The sequence below is a fragment of the Dromiciops gliroides genome, chromosome 3 (genome assembly GCF_019393635.1).
Source record: "Dromiciops gliroides isolate mDroGli1 chromosome 3, mDroGli1.pri, whole genome shotgun sequence".
NCBI lineage: Eukaryota > Metazoa > Chordata > Mammalia > Microbiotheria > Microbiotheriidae > Dromiciops > Dromiciops gliroides.
The window spans coordinates 58,935,290-58,953,467 of record NC_057863.1 but is presented as its reverse complement, the minus strand read 5'-3'; the positions used below and the strand labels follow the sequence as shown (position 1 = coordinate 58,953,467).

The following is an 18,178-nucleotide window of genomic DNA, read 5'->3' as shown; positions in this document are numbered from 1 at the left end:
AATTATGGGTCATTGGAGATATCTGCAAATCCAACATATGTATATTTGTATGTGCATATGTGTGCACATGTGTGTGGGGGGGTGTGGGGGTGTATAGTCCTATTTTTGACACATACTGACTGTGAACTCTGGGCATGTAACTCTCTAAGATCATAGGTCATAAAGGAGGTATTGATCTGCATTGCAACAGGAAGTTCCTCCCTATGTCAGTCCTACAGAAATGAAATGTCCGGTCTGGTCCAAGTATGTGTACATATATTTCACACACATGTATAATATTGGAACATACATGTACTTTCTAGAGAGGAACTCTATGTGTTGAGAGTTCATTTGAATAGCCCTTTCTATAGCAAAACTTCTTAAACTGTGGGTTGCAACCCCATATGGGGTCATGTAACTGAATGTGAGGGGGTCACAAAAAATTGTCAGTAAATGCTTGATTTGCATACCTATTTTATATACCTATATACCTGAGGTTATGTAAAAATTTCTCAGGCAAAAAGGGATTGAGAATGGAAAAAATTTAAGAAGTCCTGCTTTAAAGCACTTTCCTCCCCTCCCCTCCTCCCCCAACGCAGCCAATTCTCTTACACTTGAATTAAATAGTCCAATGCAGCACTGAGAGAAAATTTCTCTGTAAACTGTTCAGGGCTATGGAAATGGGAACCATCACAATTTCTGGCTTCTGAATACAGAATAACAAAATCTCAGAGTTGGAAGTGAGCGCAGAGGTCACCTAATCTAATATGTAACTATACAATGTAGGGGTGCCCTGGTAAATATTTAACAAGTAGCTCTTAAAAAAAGACTGAACCCAAAGCATGTACATATGACAGACTTTTAAGTTTAACTTACATTATTTACATTTTCTCATCACTTTCTTAAATCTAGACAACCAAGAAAACAATATATTAAACACTGACTTGTAGAATTTTGCTTATTCCCAAGGTATAATTCATGTTGAAAATTATTATTATAAAATTATTATTAGTAGTATTATTATTAATTATCATTATTTATAGCACCTACTATATACCAGGCACTATGCTAAGTACTTTACAAATATCTCATTTGATCCTCACAACAACCCTGCAAGGTGGGTATTGTTGTTGTTGTTATTATTATTACTATTATTATTATTTGCAGGGCAATGAGGGTTAAGTGACTTGCCCAGGATCAAACAGCTAGTAAGTGTCAAGGGTCTGAGGCTGGATTTGAATTCAGGTCCTCCTGAATCCAGGGCTGGTGCTTTATCCACTGCACCACCTAGGGTGCTATTATTATTAACTCCATATTACAATTGAGGAAACTGAAGCAAACGGAGGTTAAGTGATTTGCCCACGGTCACACAGCTGGTAAGTGTCTGAGGTCATATTTGAACCCAGGTCTTCTTGACTATAGGTCCAGTGCTCTGTGCACTATTGTGCCCCTAAATGAATGTAGAGATTGAAAGTTGTTATGAGCCAGTGTCTGCTTACCATTGACATACTCAACAAATTTTGGCCATCTAGCAATTATTTAAAGACCTCTAGTTAAGGGAGCACTTGTTAGGTAGGTAAGTAGTTGCTAAGGTGAATTGTTTCACTTTTGGTTAGATTTAATTGTTAAGAAGCATTTCTTGGGGCAGCTAAGTGGCACAGTGGATAAAGCACCAGCCCTGGATTCAGGAGTGCCTGAGTTCAAATCCGGCCTCAGACACTTAACACTTACTAGCTGTGTGACCCTGGGCAAGTCACTTAACCCCAATTACCTCACCCCCCCCCAAAAAAAAGAAACATTTCTTTTCATCGAACTACAATTGCCCTCCCTGTAACTTGTATCCATTATTCCTAGATGGGCCCATGAGGAACCAAAGAAGACTGAAGATAGTTATCATACTACATGTACACCTCAACTGTCTTATCCCCACAGACCCCAGCCTCTTTGTCAGGTTAAATATTTCTGAGAGGCAACATGGCATAGAAGATAGCATGTTGGACTTGGAGTTTGAAAGACCTGTATTCAGATCCTGAATATGATATCTCCTAGCTGTGTGAACATGGGTAAAATGCTTAACTACTTGCCCATGTAAAATGGGGAGTGATGGGTGTGGAGAGTGACTCAATTACTTCTTCTTCCTCTTTTTTTTTTTGCGGGGCAATGGGGTTAAGTGACTTTCCCAAGGTCACATAGCTAGTAAGTATCAAGTGTCTGAGACCGGATCTGAACTCAGGTCCTCCTTAATCCAGGGCTGGTGTTTTGTCAATTAATTCTTTTTAAATCAATTAATTTATAAACCCTGATTCATTTAAATAATCTTTCTGTGACATATCTTGAGATGCCCCACCACCTTGCTCTCCTTCTTCTGGATGCACTATAGGTACCTGATTTTAATGTGTGATTTGAAGGAGTAATTCTGAATAAAAATGAAAGTACTTCATTATCCTTTTCCCACTTGGTCTTCTACCCATATTCTGCATGTATTTATTGTTGGCAGAAACTTGAGTTCTTTCAACCTTAGGAGATGAAAAACATAGAAGCAGATGGAGACAGCTCTGTGCAGAAGCAGTTGGTGCTGGCAGATCTGTATGATGACAGAGTGGGCTGGCCAGCCTGGGCTGCTAGCAAACCATTTGGAAAGCCGTGTGAAGCTCCTGAAACAAAGACATCCACATGATTGGAGGGCATGAATGTGGCAGTCCTTGAAACCCTTCACAACAAGGTAGGCAGAATCTGTTAGAAATTGATGCTATATCAGCCAGAAATGGGAGATGATCCTCTGCAGTGTGTTTTACAACATAAATGTGGAAGCCCTTGTCCACAATTGAAATTTTCCTTCCAGAAGAGGAAAGAACAACACATTGCAACATTCACAGGAAACTGTCATGTTGTACAATCCAGGGGAAAATGTTCGTGAGGGGAGGTTAAATTTTCATTAGCATATTTCAGACAGGGTATTGTGGAAATACAGATAATGTATGTAACATGAGGTTTCTTGTGAACTATATAACCTAACCTACAATATATGGCTAATGTATTTTGTTATCTTTGTTTGTCATGAAGTAAAGAGATTCTGAAAGATGACAATTTCATTCTGTTCCAGAATTATTTATTATTCAAGGCAATAGTGACACACACTGACAGTCTGAGAGATAGCCTGCTATATTGGATAAAGAGAATCAGGAAGACCTGGGTTTGAGTCCTGCGTTGGATACTTACTAAACTATGTGACCTTGGGTCAGTTATTTTCCTTTTCTGGACTCCTGATTCCTTATTTGTAAAATGAAGACATTAGACTCAATGACTAGGCTCTCTACCCCTGGCCCAGAAGCAGTGGCATGTGGCAGGACAGAGCTGATGAGCTAGACCTCCTTAGCTGTCTCTATGGTGACCAAATTGAGGTCTGGTACCATCCTTTCTACGTGCTCTCCCCAGAGCACGTGGAAAGCCAAGTCAGCCCTGCGAGGATCTTGTATTCTGCAGAACACCAAGTCAGGAAAATAAGACCAAGCTCCCTTTGTTAATTAAAAACCAACAACCCACAAAAACCTGTTTTTCTTCATCAGGAAATAGTAGGCAATACAGAGATCATTAATCAGAACCAGCCACTTTGTTGATGAAGTTTGTACATGACCTCATAAAGAATTATAGGTTGACAGCTGGAAAGGACTTCAGAAGCTAACCCCTCCTTTTACAGTGGAGGAAACCGAGTCCAAGAGATGTTAAGTTACTTGCCTAAGGTCATATAAATAGTAAGCATCAAAGATGGGATTTGAACCCAGGTATTTGATTCTGGAGTCAGTGTCTTTTCCACTATACCCCGCTGCCTCCATGTTTGTTTTATTTTATTCATTATATTTCTTTTATGATTATTGCACATTTGTGTGTGTGTGTGTGTCCCATACTTTTTACTAGAGTTTAAACCTTTAGCACACAGGGACCATTTGTGTGATATCTTTGTATCTCCTCCAGTGCCCTGAATGCAGGGCACTGCATATGGTAGGTGCTTGGGCATGGGCAGTAGATGTTACATAATGAACAAGTAACTTGTTTTTATTTTAATTTTTTTGCAGGGCAATGAGGGTTAAGTGACTTGCCCAGGGTCACACAGCTAGTTAAGTGTCAAGTGTCTGAGGCTGGATTTGAACTCAGGTTCTCCTGAATCCTAGGCCAGTGCTTTATCCACTGTGCCACCTAGCTGCCTGAACAAGTAGCTTATTAACTAGTTCTTGCATAAGAAACAGTCACTAGAGAGGACAAATCACCTGATGGAAACACAATAAGCTTATTTTACTTACTGAGAAGATAGACTAGAAGGACACATCTTGTACTAGTAGGGAAGTGAATTTGGACAGGCTACACACATGATCTCTGCTCTTAGCCTGCAAAACCCATGCTCTAAGGAATTTTGTAATAGCTATCCTTATATCATATTCAATGTCATCTTTCTTGAAATAGTAGTTCCAAGGAACCAGAAAGGAGGCAGCATAAAATTTAGGACCTCCCCCAGCCCCTTTTGTTACAATAGAATAATATAAGATACAGCACATTAAAAGATATGACAAATTTTAGAAAAACAGCTCCTTCAATTTGTATTTTTACTCATGGTGTATTAAATTGAAGTCCCTTTATAAACTTCAGTCTCATTTATAAAAAGAGTCAATTAGACTAGATAAGCATCTGTAAGGGCCTCTTGAACTCAGGGTTTAATACTTCTATAGGATCCCTCAGCTAATTCAGAGGCAAATATAGAATTTTTCCTCTATGAAAAAATAAGTTTATAACAAATCACTTAAGTTATTCTACTCCAAATATGATTTTAAGCTAAAGAAGAAAAAGTTGAACTTAGTAGTTAAACTAAGCCAAAGAAGTCCACTGAAGAAGACAACAAGAGCCAAAAAGTAAGAGTCTTCCAAGGAAGCTGAGATAAACAGCAAGTAGGAAGCATCTTGTGACATCCTGGATCAAGTCCCCCTAGAAGGGTATATAAGGGCTGCCCTGGAGAAGGAGAGCATCAGACTTCACTCACCTCTCCTGAGTCCTATCTCCTCTCCTCACCTGAACCCTCTCTACTGACACTATGGGTTGCTGTGGCTGTAGAGGCAACAGCTGTGGCGGCTGTGGTGGCTGCAGTGGTGGCTGTGGTGGCTGCGGTGGCTGTGGCAGTGGCTGCGGTGGCTGTGGTGGCTGTGGTGGCTGCACCACATGTACCTGCCGCCGTGTGGGCTGCTGCTCTGCCTGCTGCCCCTGCTGCTGTGGTTGCTGTGGAGGCTGCTGCAGTCCCATGGTCATCTGCTGCCGCCGCACCTGCTGCTGTGGCTCCGGTGGCTGTGGTGGTGGCTGTGGCTCCTGTGGCTGCGGTGGTGGCTGTGGTAAGGGCTGTGGCTGTGGCTCCTGTGGTTGTGGTGGTGGCTGTGGCTGCGGTGGTGGCTGTGGTAAGGGCTGTGGCTGTGGCAAGGGCTGCTGCCAACAGAAATGCTGCTGCCAGCAATGCTGCTGTAAGAGGCAATGCTGCTGCTAGAGGGGAACAGTCAGGGCAGGGCCTCCAGGAAGGACCTGCTGGGGGCACATGCACAGCATGAAGGTAAGAATTTCCTCCCTTGCAGCAAATCTGCTCCTTTCTTCCTTGTAAATCATCTGTGTGTCCCAGAGCTTTGAACTCTGTCTCAGAGTTTGGTCTCTATAATCCCAATCCAGCTACATGATGCTATAAAAAATGTTCCATTTGAAAAAATTCTAAACTGACACAAACCATTTGAAGCAGGAAAATGGGCATGGCCCAGCTACTGAATAATGGCTGAACCTTACCTAGGAACTCAGCCACATTAAATCATGAGTTCTCATGTTTTGTTCCTTAGCTGTGTTTACTCATTATAATCTTACAATTTCTGTGCTTTGTTTTTCTGTCTACTGTCTGTATATGTTGTTACCTACTTTCTTCTTGCTTTTCTGAACTGCTAATTATTATACAACTATTTTCTGAAAGTCTCAATAAAATAAACAAAACTGTTCTGAAAAAAGCCTCTGCTTTTATTCATTTGTCCACCAAGTATGTGTCCTGTGAGTTTTTAAATCTCTTTGAAGGAAGACTTGTGTAGACTTGGAATAGCAAACTGAGTAAAAAAATCATTATTCTTTCTGGGATGGTTTTTATTTCACTGCTAAGTTAGGGTGACTAACTTTTAACAATTGATTATAGGAAAATAAGGTTCTATATTTAATAGAAGGGGGCATTATTACATGGTGATTAGAGAGGTAGTTTTGAAGCTGGGAACACCTGGGCTGAAGTCTCATCTCTGACACATATTGGCAATGGGATCCTTAACCAATTTTCTAAGTCCTCTGAGTTGGAGGAAACTCTCTATGACTATAACTTGAAGAGAAGCTTCTTGCTTAGATTGCTATAGGGAGTTTTCTCATGTGAGTGTCATTTATACCAGTAAAATCATAGTTCTAGTCCCTTTCCCTCTTTAGTGCAAAATAAGTCGCTTTACCCAGTTTGTCTCAGTTTCTTCATCTGTCAAATGAGAAGGAAATGACAAACCATCCCGGTATTTTTGCCAAGAAAACTTCAAATGAGGTCATGAGGAGTTGGACACAACTGAAAACAACCAAACAATAATAACAAAGACATTTTCTTTACAAATAAATTTATTTTGGAGTCCTTTAGACAACATATTTCCCTGAGGCATTTAAACATTTTAAAATGCTATTTAATAAAATAAATATTCACTAAGGACATTTTAGGCATAATTCTAGGCAATCAGTATACAAAGAAAAGAATGAAAGTAGTCCCTGCCCATAAGGAGTGTACATACTGTGAAGGGAAAAAGGAGTAGCAGAGATGAAAAAAAAATAGAATGTGCACATAGATAATATAAAATGGATTTTAATCAAAGTAAACTCCATCTCATCCATAGCTGTACTTGCCTATGTTCTCCCTAAAGTTCTCTGGGCCAGTCCACTCAATATGCTTGGGGCTATACTCGATTTCTGCTCTGCACTGGGAGGGCACCAGTGAAGAACTTGGGCTTTCTGCCTGTCATCCTTTGCTCTTGCTATATGACCAGCCCATCTTCTCTTCCTATCACACAATCTCTCGATATCTTTCACTCTTATTCTTCTTCCAAATTCCTTCTTGGTTTTGTGTTGTAGTCTATTCTTTGAATTTCCAATATTGGGCTAAATAGCAAATTTTTTTTAATGTATGAGGTATTTTATTTTTTCCGTTACATGTAAAGATAGTTCTCAACTTTTGTTTATACATGCTTTACAATTTCAGATTTTTCTCCCTCCCTCCCCTCCCTCCCCCCTCCCCTAGACAGCAGGTAATCTGATATAGGTTATATCTATATATCTCTATACATATACATATAGATATATATATACACACACACATATATATATATATACACATAATAACATTAATCCTATTTCTGCATTAATCCTGTTACAAGAGAAAGAATCAGAGCAGTGATGCAAAACCTCAAAATAGAAAAAAAAACAGCACCCAAAACAAAAGAAATAATATTAAATACCAATTTTTAAAAGATGTTATTTATTTCCTTTTTTTTGGCGGGGCAATGAGGGTTAAGTGACTTGCCCAGGGTCACACAGCTAGTAAGTGTTAAGTGTCTGAGGCCGGGTTTGAACTCAGGTACTCCTGAATCCAGGGCCAGTGCTCTATCCACTGCGCCACCTAGCTGCCCCTCTCTACTTTTCTTATCTGATTCAGGATAAACTTGGCATGTTCTGCATGTTGAAAAGTTTCAGAATCACTTCTAGGGTGCATTGCAAAAGGTCCCTTGGTTCAACTCAAAGAGATTTGGAGCCAAATCCATTTTGCTCCACTTGGACGGAAGAAGTAAACAGTCAGAAGGTCAACATTTTGCCACTTCATATTTCTGCGGCAAAGTTAATCTTGGAAGAGAGACACAGAAGGGAAGAGAAAGTGGTAGGATTTGAAGACAACAAATTACCCATTGGCTACCCTGGAGTAGAACTTGAGAGAGGCAGCATGGGATAGTGGATTAAAGCTTAGCTGTGGAGACAGAAAGTTCTGGGTTGGGGTCCCACCTCTGATACACAGTGACTGTGTGACCATGAACACATCCCTTTAACCTCTCAGGGTGCCCAAGGACTGAGTCTCTGAGACTAAATCATAGGCATGATGGAGGATGACACATGCAAACTTGATGTCCTTTTCATCGCATTATCTGTGTGACCTTTGGTGGGTCATTCCAGCTCTGTGGATCTTAAGATTCCTCATCTATAAAATAGGGGTGCTGTAATATATAATCTTTTTGCTCCCTAAAATTTTATCATTCTACCTGCTCTCAATGCTCAAATGGATCTCATTGATTCCTTCCTATGATGCGTATTGCAACCCATTCATGACTGTCCTGCCTGTGTGACTCTTGTTCATATTCTCCCAAAAGTTTACCTTAGGAGGGAGGTCCACCTAATAATGGCTTGCATTTATGTAGTGCTTTAAGGCTTGTGAAAAATACATATACATACATATACTTATGTGTATGTATATATATATGTTTATTTCTTTCTTTCTATCTATCTATCACCCATCTATCTATCTATCCATCCATCCATCCATCCATCCATCCATCCATCCATCCATCCATTCATCCATCTTTCTATCTACTGCTCCACTTGGCTACCTCAGTGGGCTACAAGTGGTCTTCTCTTTCTCTCAACATCAAGAGATAAGAGAGTACCAGTGGAGCAGTAGGGCATTCTGTCTGTTCATCTGTCATGTTTAAGGAATTCCTATGTCAATGAATTCCTGGATCTGGACCAAAAAGGGGTGGGGAGGATTGAGGGAGGAAGAGAGAAACACAGAGAGACACACACACAGAGACAGGGAGAAACAGAGACAGACACAGAGAAAGAGACAGAGTGGCAGAGGCAGAGACAGATACAGAGAGAAAGACAAATAAAGACAGAGAAAGGGAGAGAGACACACAGAGAGACAAGCATAGAAAGAGAAACAGAGAGGGAAACAGAGCCAGAGACATAGAGACAGAAAGACACAGAGAGAGAATGAGAGAGGGACAGAGACAGGGAGAGAGAAAATTAATCTTTTACTTTTAAAACTGTTTATTTAGAACAGGAAAAAGTACCCAGTGTAGATGCAACTGATTGGAAGCAGTTATTCCTCTTCCAGTGGTCATGGGGAAGAATAGAGACAATAGGGTTTGGAGTATCACCTGATGAAGATGTGGTAACTATTAAACTATTAGATATTTTCACATAACAGACACATGCAGTGGCCACGCACAGGAGGGGTAGGTGTTTATCACCATGTTGTAAGTATGTGACAAAGTGGAACTACTTCTGCTATGTGGCCTTCATAGCCATAGTAAATAAAAGGGCCTTAAGTTGTTTTCCACACCTTTCTATGTGATTCACCTGAGGGAGCAGGTGGCTCTTGTTGAGCCTCATACACAAGTGAACTAACCATAAGGTGTTTTGGATAGGACCAATATCCTGCTCCCTCTTTACCTTATAAGAATCCTTCTTCTAGACCCTCATCTCAAGAGCCAACTCCTGCATCCTGAGGATGTACCTGGTGCCCTCTTCTCATGTGAATGGTCCTGTGTGCACCCCTTCCTTTCCCTCCCCTTCACTAAACCTCTTAGGCTTCTATAGTTTTCCTCATGCTATGGGATGTGTGGTAATAGATTGAGTTGTAACTGAGTCTTGAGTACGAATTCCTCCCACATCCTTTGAACCCTAAGAAAACACTGGTTCCTGAGCTTGATGAATGGAACCTTGGTCCTTGGAACCCCTCTGACTTTTTTAATGCACACAATTTAGATTTAGGGTCATGACCTGAGAAGGAGGGAGAGGCAGGAATTCCACTACCCCCTCATGTGTCTCACTGGGGTGTCTCCTATTCTGTCATTAGGTAGAAATCATGACTGGTGATTGTTGTTGAGTTGTTTTTCAGTTATGTCAGATGGCAGTTTGAGGGTGGTGCTCTACACTGCTCTAAACCTTTTTAGCCATGTTGTCCATAGCCTACATATAGTTTTACATTTGATTTCTTATCATCATGAGACTCTCACTTACTTTTGTTGTTGTTTGGTTATTTTCAGTCACGTCTGACCTTTCATAACCCCATTTCAGTTATTTTTGGCAAAGATCCTGCAGTGGTTTGCCATTTCCTTCTCCAGCTCATTTTACAGATGAGGAAATTGAGGCAATCAGGGTTAAGTGACTTACCCAGGCTCACACAACTAGTCAGTGTCTTATGACAGATTTGAACTCAGGAAGATGATGACTTCTGACTCCAAACCTAGCACTCCATGCACTATGGCACCACCTAGCTGTTAAAACAGCATAAAGACTGATAATGAATTACGGTGGAATACACTGGACCAGGATCAGGAGACGTACATTCAACACTATACTCTGCTACTGAACAACAACAACGAGGAGACAACACAGATAATTATAATAGCAGCATTCCATTTGCATAGCATGTAGTGGTTTACAAAGTGCTTTATGCATACCACTTCATTTGATCCTCAGATAATTCACTGAGGTAGGTTGTAAAATTCTTCTTCTTCTTCCAATTTTACAGATGAGAACATTTAGACTAGGCAAAAGGAAGGCAATTATCCAAAATCATGTAGTTGATGTTTCTGATCTTCGATTTGATGTAATGTCAGGAAAAAGGGAGGAAGACCTCTAAGCATGTTGGGTGGATCCCATGAAATCAACTTTTGGAAAAACCTGGATAAGGGTGACACAAGATGTATAGGAAAGGATGGGTTTAGATCTGCACCACTGAAGGAAATTTCTAATCCTACTGATGCCAACTCAATATTCATTTCACTACATAAATTTTGGGTAAGTTTTCTGGACCCCAGGATTCCTGATGCATAAAATGGGCGTGTTGTATTAGGTAATCTTTCAAGTCCAAGTTTTGTGATTCTTCTAGGTAGCCGGCTGGTACAGAAGATAGAATACTAAGCCTAGATTTGGGAAGATCTGAGTTCAAATCTAGCCTCAGACATGTAATAGCTATGTGACCCTGAGAAAGTCACTTAACTTGTCTTACTCAATTTATTCCACTGTTAAATGGGGATAATAATAGCACCTATCTCTAAGGGTTGTTGTGAGAGAGAATATTTGTATTGTCTTCTATATGTGTTATATACTTAACTAAGTGCTTTGCAAACAGTAAGAGCTTAATAAATGCTTCGATCAGGACTTGCATGAACTGATGATGAGTGAAATGAGCAGAACCAGAAGAACATTGTACACAGTATCATCAACATTATGTGTTGATCAACTGTGTTAGACTTGATTCTTCTCACGAATACAAAGATACAAGAAAGTTCCAAAGGACTCATGATGGAAAAGGATCTCCAAATCCAAGAAAAAAAAAAAGAACTGTGGAATATGGATGCTGATTGGGCCATACTATTTCTTTTGTTTTTGGTGTTGTTGTTTTTCTTTTTTGAGGTTTTTCCTTTTTGCTCTGATTCTTCTCTTATAACTAATGCAGAAATATGTTTAATGTTATTGTACATATATAACCTATATCAGATTACCTGCTGTCTTGGGGAGGTGGGGAGGGAGGGAGAAAAATTTGAAATTAGAAATCTTATAAAAACAAATGTTGAAAACTATCTCTATATGTAACTGGAAAATAAAATACTTTTATAATTAAAAAAGAAAAACAATAAAAAATAAATGCTTCAATCATTTATTCATTGCCTCCAGTATATATCTCCTCTAACTATACTTGGTGCAATCTAACTGCTTTGTCCATCTTCATTCTCTTTAATAATATTTTTATATCCCTTATAAGATCTTTAGAATTGTGTTGATAGAGATTACGTATCCTCAAAGGAGGAAGTACTTTCTTGAAATTTTTTGTAAATCTTTTTCTACCATTTTTTCTTTTTGTAGTCTTCCTTCTAGTTTCATCCTTCAAAGCTCTGGGGATACTTTGCTTGGTTAGTTGGATATCTTTATCAGATTTCTTCTTTGTGTTTTATGAGATGATACCACTCATGATCATTCATAATTCTTCTTCGTTCAATTTTGCAGATGAGTTTACATCCTAACCTGATTTATTTTGGCAGCCATCTCACTCCATTGGCCAAGTAAGGCAGATGTTTGATGAATAAGAAACTTTCTGGGTTTCTCTTTTTTCTTTTTGAATGGTAGGGGTGGTGGTGACAATTTATATTGGTTAAACTTCTTGATATTCTTTAGCTAGTCTATAGAAGCTCAGATCACAACAGCATGACTGTGAAGAGGTAGGAAACTAGGCAAGGCAGGAAGCTACTCAGAGGACATTCTAGAAAACTCTTGGATTGGGGAGTCCCCTTATAGGCCATTTTTTTTTCCTACTAGCAGCATGCCATTTCCATAGTATGCAATGGCTTACAAAGTGCTTTACACATACTGTCTCATTTGATCCTCAGATAATTCACTGAGGTAGGCAGTAAAACATTATTATTATTGGATATCTTTATCAGCTTTCTTTTTCTGTTTTATGAGATGATCCTGCTCATGATCATCCATAATTCTTCTTCTTCTTCATTATCATTATTATTATTCCCATTTTATAGATGAGAACATTCAGATAAGGAGAAATGAAGGGAACCACCTCAAATCATGTAGCTGATATGTTTCTGAGCTTCAGTTTTACATAATGTCAGGAAAAGGGGAATAAGACCTCCAAGCATGTTGGGTAGATCCTCTCAAATGAACTTTTGGAAAAACCTGGCTGGACAAGGGTCACACAAGATGTGTAGCAAAGGATGGGTTTTGATTTGCACTGTTGAAAGAAATTCTAAATCTACTGATGATAACTCAGTATTCTTTTCACTACATATGGTTTATATAAGCCTTCTAGACCTCAAGATTCCTCATAGGTAAAATGGGCATGTTGTATTCTTTAAAGTCCAAGTTTTGTGATTTTTCTAGGCAGCTAGCTGGTACAGGCAATAGAATACTAAACCTGGAATTGGGAAGATCTGAGTTCGAATCTGAGCTCAGACACTTAATATCCATGTGACCTGGGCAACTCATTTAACTTGTCTTCCTCAATTTATTCAACTATCAAATGAGGATGATAATAGCACCTATCTCTCAAGGTTGTTGTGAAGGAGAATATTGGTATTATCTTTTATATGTGTTATATCCTTAACTCATTGCCTCCAGCATATATCTGCTCTAGCTATACTTGGTCCTCTTTTTTTTGTTGTTGTTGTTTTTGGTGAGGCAATTGGGGTTAAGTGACTTGCCTAGGCTTGGTCCTCTTTAATGCTATTTTTATATCCTTTATAAGATCTTTGGGAATTGTGTTGTTAGAGATTAAATATCCTCAAAGCAGGAAGTAATTTCTTGAAATTTTTTCGTGAAATTTTTTTCAACTGTTTCTTTTTGTAGTCTTCCTTCCAATTTCATTCTTCAGTGCTTTGATTGGTTAGTTGGATACCTTTATCAGCTTTCCTCTCTGTTTTATGAGATGATACTGCTCATGTTCATCCATAATTCTTCTTCATTAATTTTTATAGATGACTTTACATCCTATCCTCACTTATTTCGGCAACCATCTCACTCCATTGGCCAAGTAAGGCAGGTGTTTGATGAATCAGAAGCTCTCTGGGTTCTCTTTTTCTTGTTGAATGGTGGTGGTGGTGACAATTTACATTGGTTAAACTTCTTGCTATTCCTTAGCTAGTCTATAGAAGCTCAGATCACAAGGGCCTTACTGGGAAGAGGTAAGAAACTGGTCAAGGCAGGAAGCAACTCAGAGGATACTCTAGAAAATCCTTGGATTGGGGAGTCCCTTCTGGGTCTCTTTTTTCTACCAGGGTTCTACAAGATGACCTCCTACATGCTGTGTAGACCTAACTCTATGATGCTAAAACTGGAACATGAACTTCCCATCTCTTAGAGGAATAAAAGAGAGTAGACAATCTCCCTCACTGAAGAACCTACCATCTTATTCTATGGAAATATTTTCTCCTTCTTTTATACCTGGTGTTTGGCTGACTCTAGAATGTGCTGTATGTGGCATAGTGGAGAGAACCATATATTGAGAATCATTCCTGACTCTGTGACTCAGTACATATAGGAACTTGAAGAAGGCACAGATAATCTCCAAGTCTCGTTCAAGTTAAGAAAGTTAATCCCTTCATAATTCTATGGATTTGGCAGGGACTCAGGACTTGGGTCCAGAATTTGCTATCCATGGTGAATACAAAGTAGGCATGTGGGTAGTCTGCATCAGATATGGGACCTCTGATGAACAGGTATGAACCCATGTTGGCTTTGTTGATTCTTGTGCTGATTTTCTTGTGTTAAAATCAAATCAAACAACAATAGGTTGAGAGTGTAAAATGACTGAGAACAAAGAGTGTTTTCCTTTCCTTTATTTTTTTCTTCTCTTCACTTCACTTCCCATCCCATCCCTACCCTTCCCTTCCCTTCCCTTCCATTTCTTTTCCTTTCTTTTAATTTCCTTTCCTTTCCTTTCCTATCCTTTTTTTATCTCTTCTTTTCTTTGTCTTTGTCATAATTTATGGTGGTTTTTTTTACAAATATGGTTGCAGAACAAGATTGTAGATAAGAAATCCATTAGAAAAGTTAGATGCAAAATGACCACTTGAATGAGATGTAAACATGAGTGATCATATTTTATTGTGGAAAGAACAATGGAGTTGGAGTCAGAGAACCTAGTTTTGAGTGTCAGTTCTGATGCTTCGCACAAGTATCTGTCTGACTTTGGTTAAATCAATTCACTTCTTTTGGCCTCATTTTCCTCATCTCTAAAATGAGAGGGTTAGGTGAGAGGACCTCTGAGGTCCCTTTGAGTTCTAAATCTATGGTCTAATTGGATAAATCATATTTTCAGCCACTATTCTGCCTTGGACAGTGACATGGGACAAAAGATGTTTGCAATTGTCTTCTGTCTATGATATCTATCTTAAATCTTAGGGATGGGCCCTCTTTAAAAATCTCTTCTGGACCTATCATTCATGAATTTACCGAAACTCTTTTGAATATCTACAGCTATTCCTATAGGCTCTGCTTCCTTTAGTTCACTAAGCTGCCATTATTAGGCTGGCACCAGCCTCTTTCACTAAGGTTCTATCAGTACACAGAATAGACATAAGAGGACAAAAAAAAAGGAAACCATGTTTTTAAAAATATGAAATTTAGTCCATTTTATTAAGGAATATGCATGAAAAGACTCAGAAATGGTAGAGAGGGCAGTGAGTGCACAGTACATGCCCAAAAGAACAGAGATGGATACAGACATTTATAAGAGACACTGCAAGAGGAAAAATGCTAGAAATTAGGATTAGATTTGTTGACTAAAGATATTAGTGAATTTTGGGGAGAATGGGCTGGGCCCCTGGCCCATTATTGGGGAGGCCATTTATTGAAATGGTTGCTCTCCAAATTAGGCACTTGTGTGATCCTGGGAGCTATTGGAGAGAACCACAGCAAGCACAGAATTCGATTTATGCACAGTTGATATACACATTTTGGAACCCAAAGATGACTTATGAATCAGAGAGAAGAAGACAAGGTAACCGAAGAAAGTCTTACCTTCATGTTGCGCATGTGACACCAAGAAATCCTTTCCAGAGGCCTGCTCTTGATTGCTCCCCTCTAGCAGCAGCATTGCCTCTTACAGCAGCATTGCTGGCAGCAGCATTTCTGTTGGCAGCAGCCCTTGCCACAGCCACAGCCCTTACCACAGCCACAGGAGCCACAGGAGCCAGAGCAGCAGGTGCGGCGGCAGCAGACAACTGTTGGGCTGCAGCAGCCTCCACAGCAGCCACAGCAGCAGGGGCAGCAGGCAGAGCAGCAGCCCACACGGTAGCAAGTACAAGTGGTACAGCCACCACAGCCACCACAGCCACCACAGCCTCCACAGCCTCCACAGCCACCACAGCCACCACAGCCGCCACAGCCACCACCACAGCCGCCACCACAGCCTCCACAGCTGCCTCTGCAACCACAGCAACCCATAGTGTCAGTACAGAGGGTTCAAGTGAAGTGAGGAGAGAGGACTCAGGAGAGGTGAGTGAAGTATGATGCTCTTCCTCTGCAGGGCACCCCTTATATACCCTCCTGGGGGCACTTGGACCAGGTGGTCATGGGATGTTTTCTTGTTGTTCATCCAGCTTTCTAAGGGTGACTCCTATTTACTTCCTTCTTGTATGCTCTACCTTGATTTAGTGACTTGTTTTCATACTTATATTTCTGGTCCCTAACCAAATTCTAGTAGCAAGGAAAAACTGGTGAAAATTATAGTAATGGACCTTGAGATAGAAAGATGGTCATGATAAGTAAGGGAGAACCTTGCTTGGTAGGGCTGTGATGGAGATGTGCTCATTTTGAACTTATATTTTAGCCTTGGCCTAACATCCAGCTGACAATATCTCAACTGGGTGAGAGTTGAAAGATATTTCGATGCCAACACCTGATTGTGTTGACCTGAAATTAATTGACAATGGTAGGAGATTTCCCTTTTTGCCACATCTTTTGAAGTATGCGATTGTGAATCAGAACACAATACATCCACTTTTCAGTGATCCTTCTAAAAAAATTGTTTCAACAAACATTTGTTACCCATCTTTAATGCACAAGGTTCTGCTTCAAAGTCCTTTTCTCCAAGAGTTTGTATTCTAATATAAGATAATAAGTTAAGAGCTGTACAAAAATAAGCATTTCCCCCTCTGTCATTCTATAGGCTAGCTCCCCATACCTGGGGCTTTCTCCTTCTGAATTTTTACTCCTCAGAGTTCCTAGCTTTCTTAAAGGCTCTGCTCAACGGTGATGTGCTACATGAAGGTTTTTCTGATCCCTCCTGGATGCTAATTCCCCCTTTCCACCTGAAATAATTTTGTGCTTTGTTTTTTTCTTAAATTTTAAATTTTTGTTTTTAAAAAATTTTTTTTTTCAGGGCAATGAGGGTTAAGTGACTTGCACAGGGTCACACAGCTAGTAAGTGTCAAGTTTCTGAGGCTTGATTTGAACTCAGGTCCTCCTGAGCAGCATGACCTAGCTGCTCCCTTGAGCTTTGTTTTTATCAAGAGGAGTGGTGATGTCATCAATGGAGAGTTGGTCTCCAAGCAGGACAGCCTGAGTTCTACCCCTGCCCCTGAAATAGGCCTCTGTGATCAGCATCTCTGACAACTCTCTAAGGTTAAAAGATCCAGAGAAGGTGACTGCCTGTCTTAAGGGAGGGAGTTTCTGCTGTAAGGTATTTCCCTATACCAGTAAAATTACAAATCTAGGCTTTATCTGTATTAATTTGTAGATGCTTATAAACATATATCTGTTCATTCCTCTAATATGGTATAAGCTCCTGTTGAATTTTTTTCTCTGTATCCCTAGTCCCTAACGTAGTGCTGTGCACATAATTTTGTTGTTGGTGGTGGTGGTCATTTTTTCAATAGTGTCTGACACTTTGTGACAGCTTTGGGGGTTTTCTTGGCAAAAATACTGGAGTCTTTTGTTATTTCCTTCTCCTGCTCTTTGACAGATGAGGAAACTGAGGCAAATAGGCTTAAGTGACTTGCCCAGGGTCACACAGCTATAAGTGTCTGAGGCCAGATTTGAACTCAGGAAGATGAATCTTCCTGACTCCAAACCCAGAATTCTGTGCACTATGGCACCACCTAGCTGTTAAAATGGCATAAAGAGTGATAATGAATTACTGTGGAGTACACTGGACCAGGATTAGGAGACCTACGTTCCACACTATACTCTCCTACTAAACAACAACAATGAAGAGACAACACAGATGATTATAATAGGGGCATGCCATTTGCATAGCATGTAGTGGCTTACAGAGTGCTTTTCATATACTGCCTCATTTGATCCTCAGATAATTCACTGAAGTAATTAGTAAACTTATTATTATTATACCCATTTTATAGATGAGAACATTTAGATTAGGAGAAATGAAGGGAATTGCCCCATATCATGTAGTTGGTATGTTTCTGAGCTTTGATTGATGTAATGTCAGGAAAAAGGGAAGAAGACCTTCAAGCAGGTTGTGTGGATCCCCTCAAATGAACTTTTGGAAAAACCTGGGCAAGGGTCACACAAGATGTGTAGGAAAGGATGGGTTTTGATCTGTAACACTGAAGGACATTTTTAAAGCTACTGATGATAACTGAGGATTCTTTTC

General features: G+C 39.9%; 2 protein-coding genes across 2 annotated transcripts; one reads left to right on the top strand and one right to left on the bottom strand.

Annotated features, from left to right (window-relative positions):
* The first annotated feature begins 5,059 nt into the window (after positions 1-5,059).
* On the top strand, positions 5,060-5,500 carry LOC122746368 (small cysteine and glycine repeat-containing protein 7-like). The gene is made up of 2 exons (XM_043991923.1): positions 5,060-5,288; positions 5,403-5,500. Exons 1-2 carry the CDS (start codon positions 5,060-5,062, stop codon positions 5,498-5,500), a joined length of 327 nt encoding a protein of 108 aa, XP_043847858.1.
* Positions 5,501-15,645: 10,145 nt separating this feature from the next.
* LOC122747135 (small cysteine and glycine repeat-containing protein 2-like) lies at positions 15,646-16,008 on the bottom strand. Its single transcript, XM_043993338.1, has one exon. It carries the CDS (start codon positions 16,006-16,008, stop codon positions 15,646-15,648), a length of 363 nt encoding a protein of 120 aa, XP_043849273.1.
* Positions 16,009-18,178: the final 2,170 nt, after the last annotated feature.

Bases quoted from the DNA above. Each gene is read 5' to 3' on its own strand.
- LOC122746368 (XM_043991923.1), top strand. From the start codon at position 5,060: ATGGGTTGCTGTGGCTGTAGAGGCAACAGCTGTGGCGGCTGTGGTGGC. The intron at 5,289-5,402 runs GCTGCTGTGGCT...GCTGTGGCTGCG, and splicing joins CATCTGCTGCCGCCGCACCT to GTGGTGGCTGTGGTAAGGGC.
- LOC122747135 (XM_043993338.1), bottom strand. From the start codon at position 16,008: ATGGGTTGCTGTGGTTGCAGAGGCAGCTGTGGAGGCTGTGGTGGCGGC.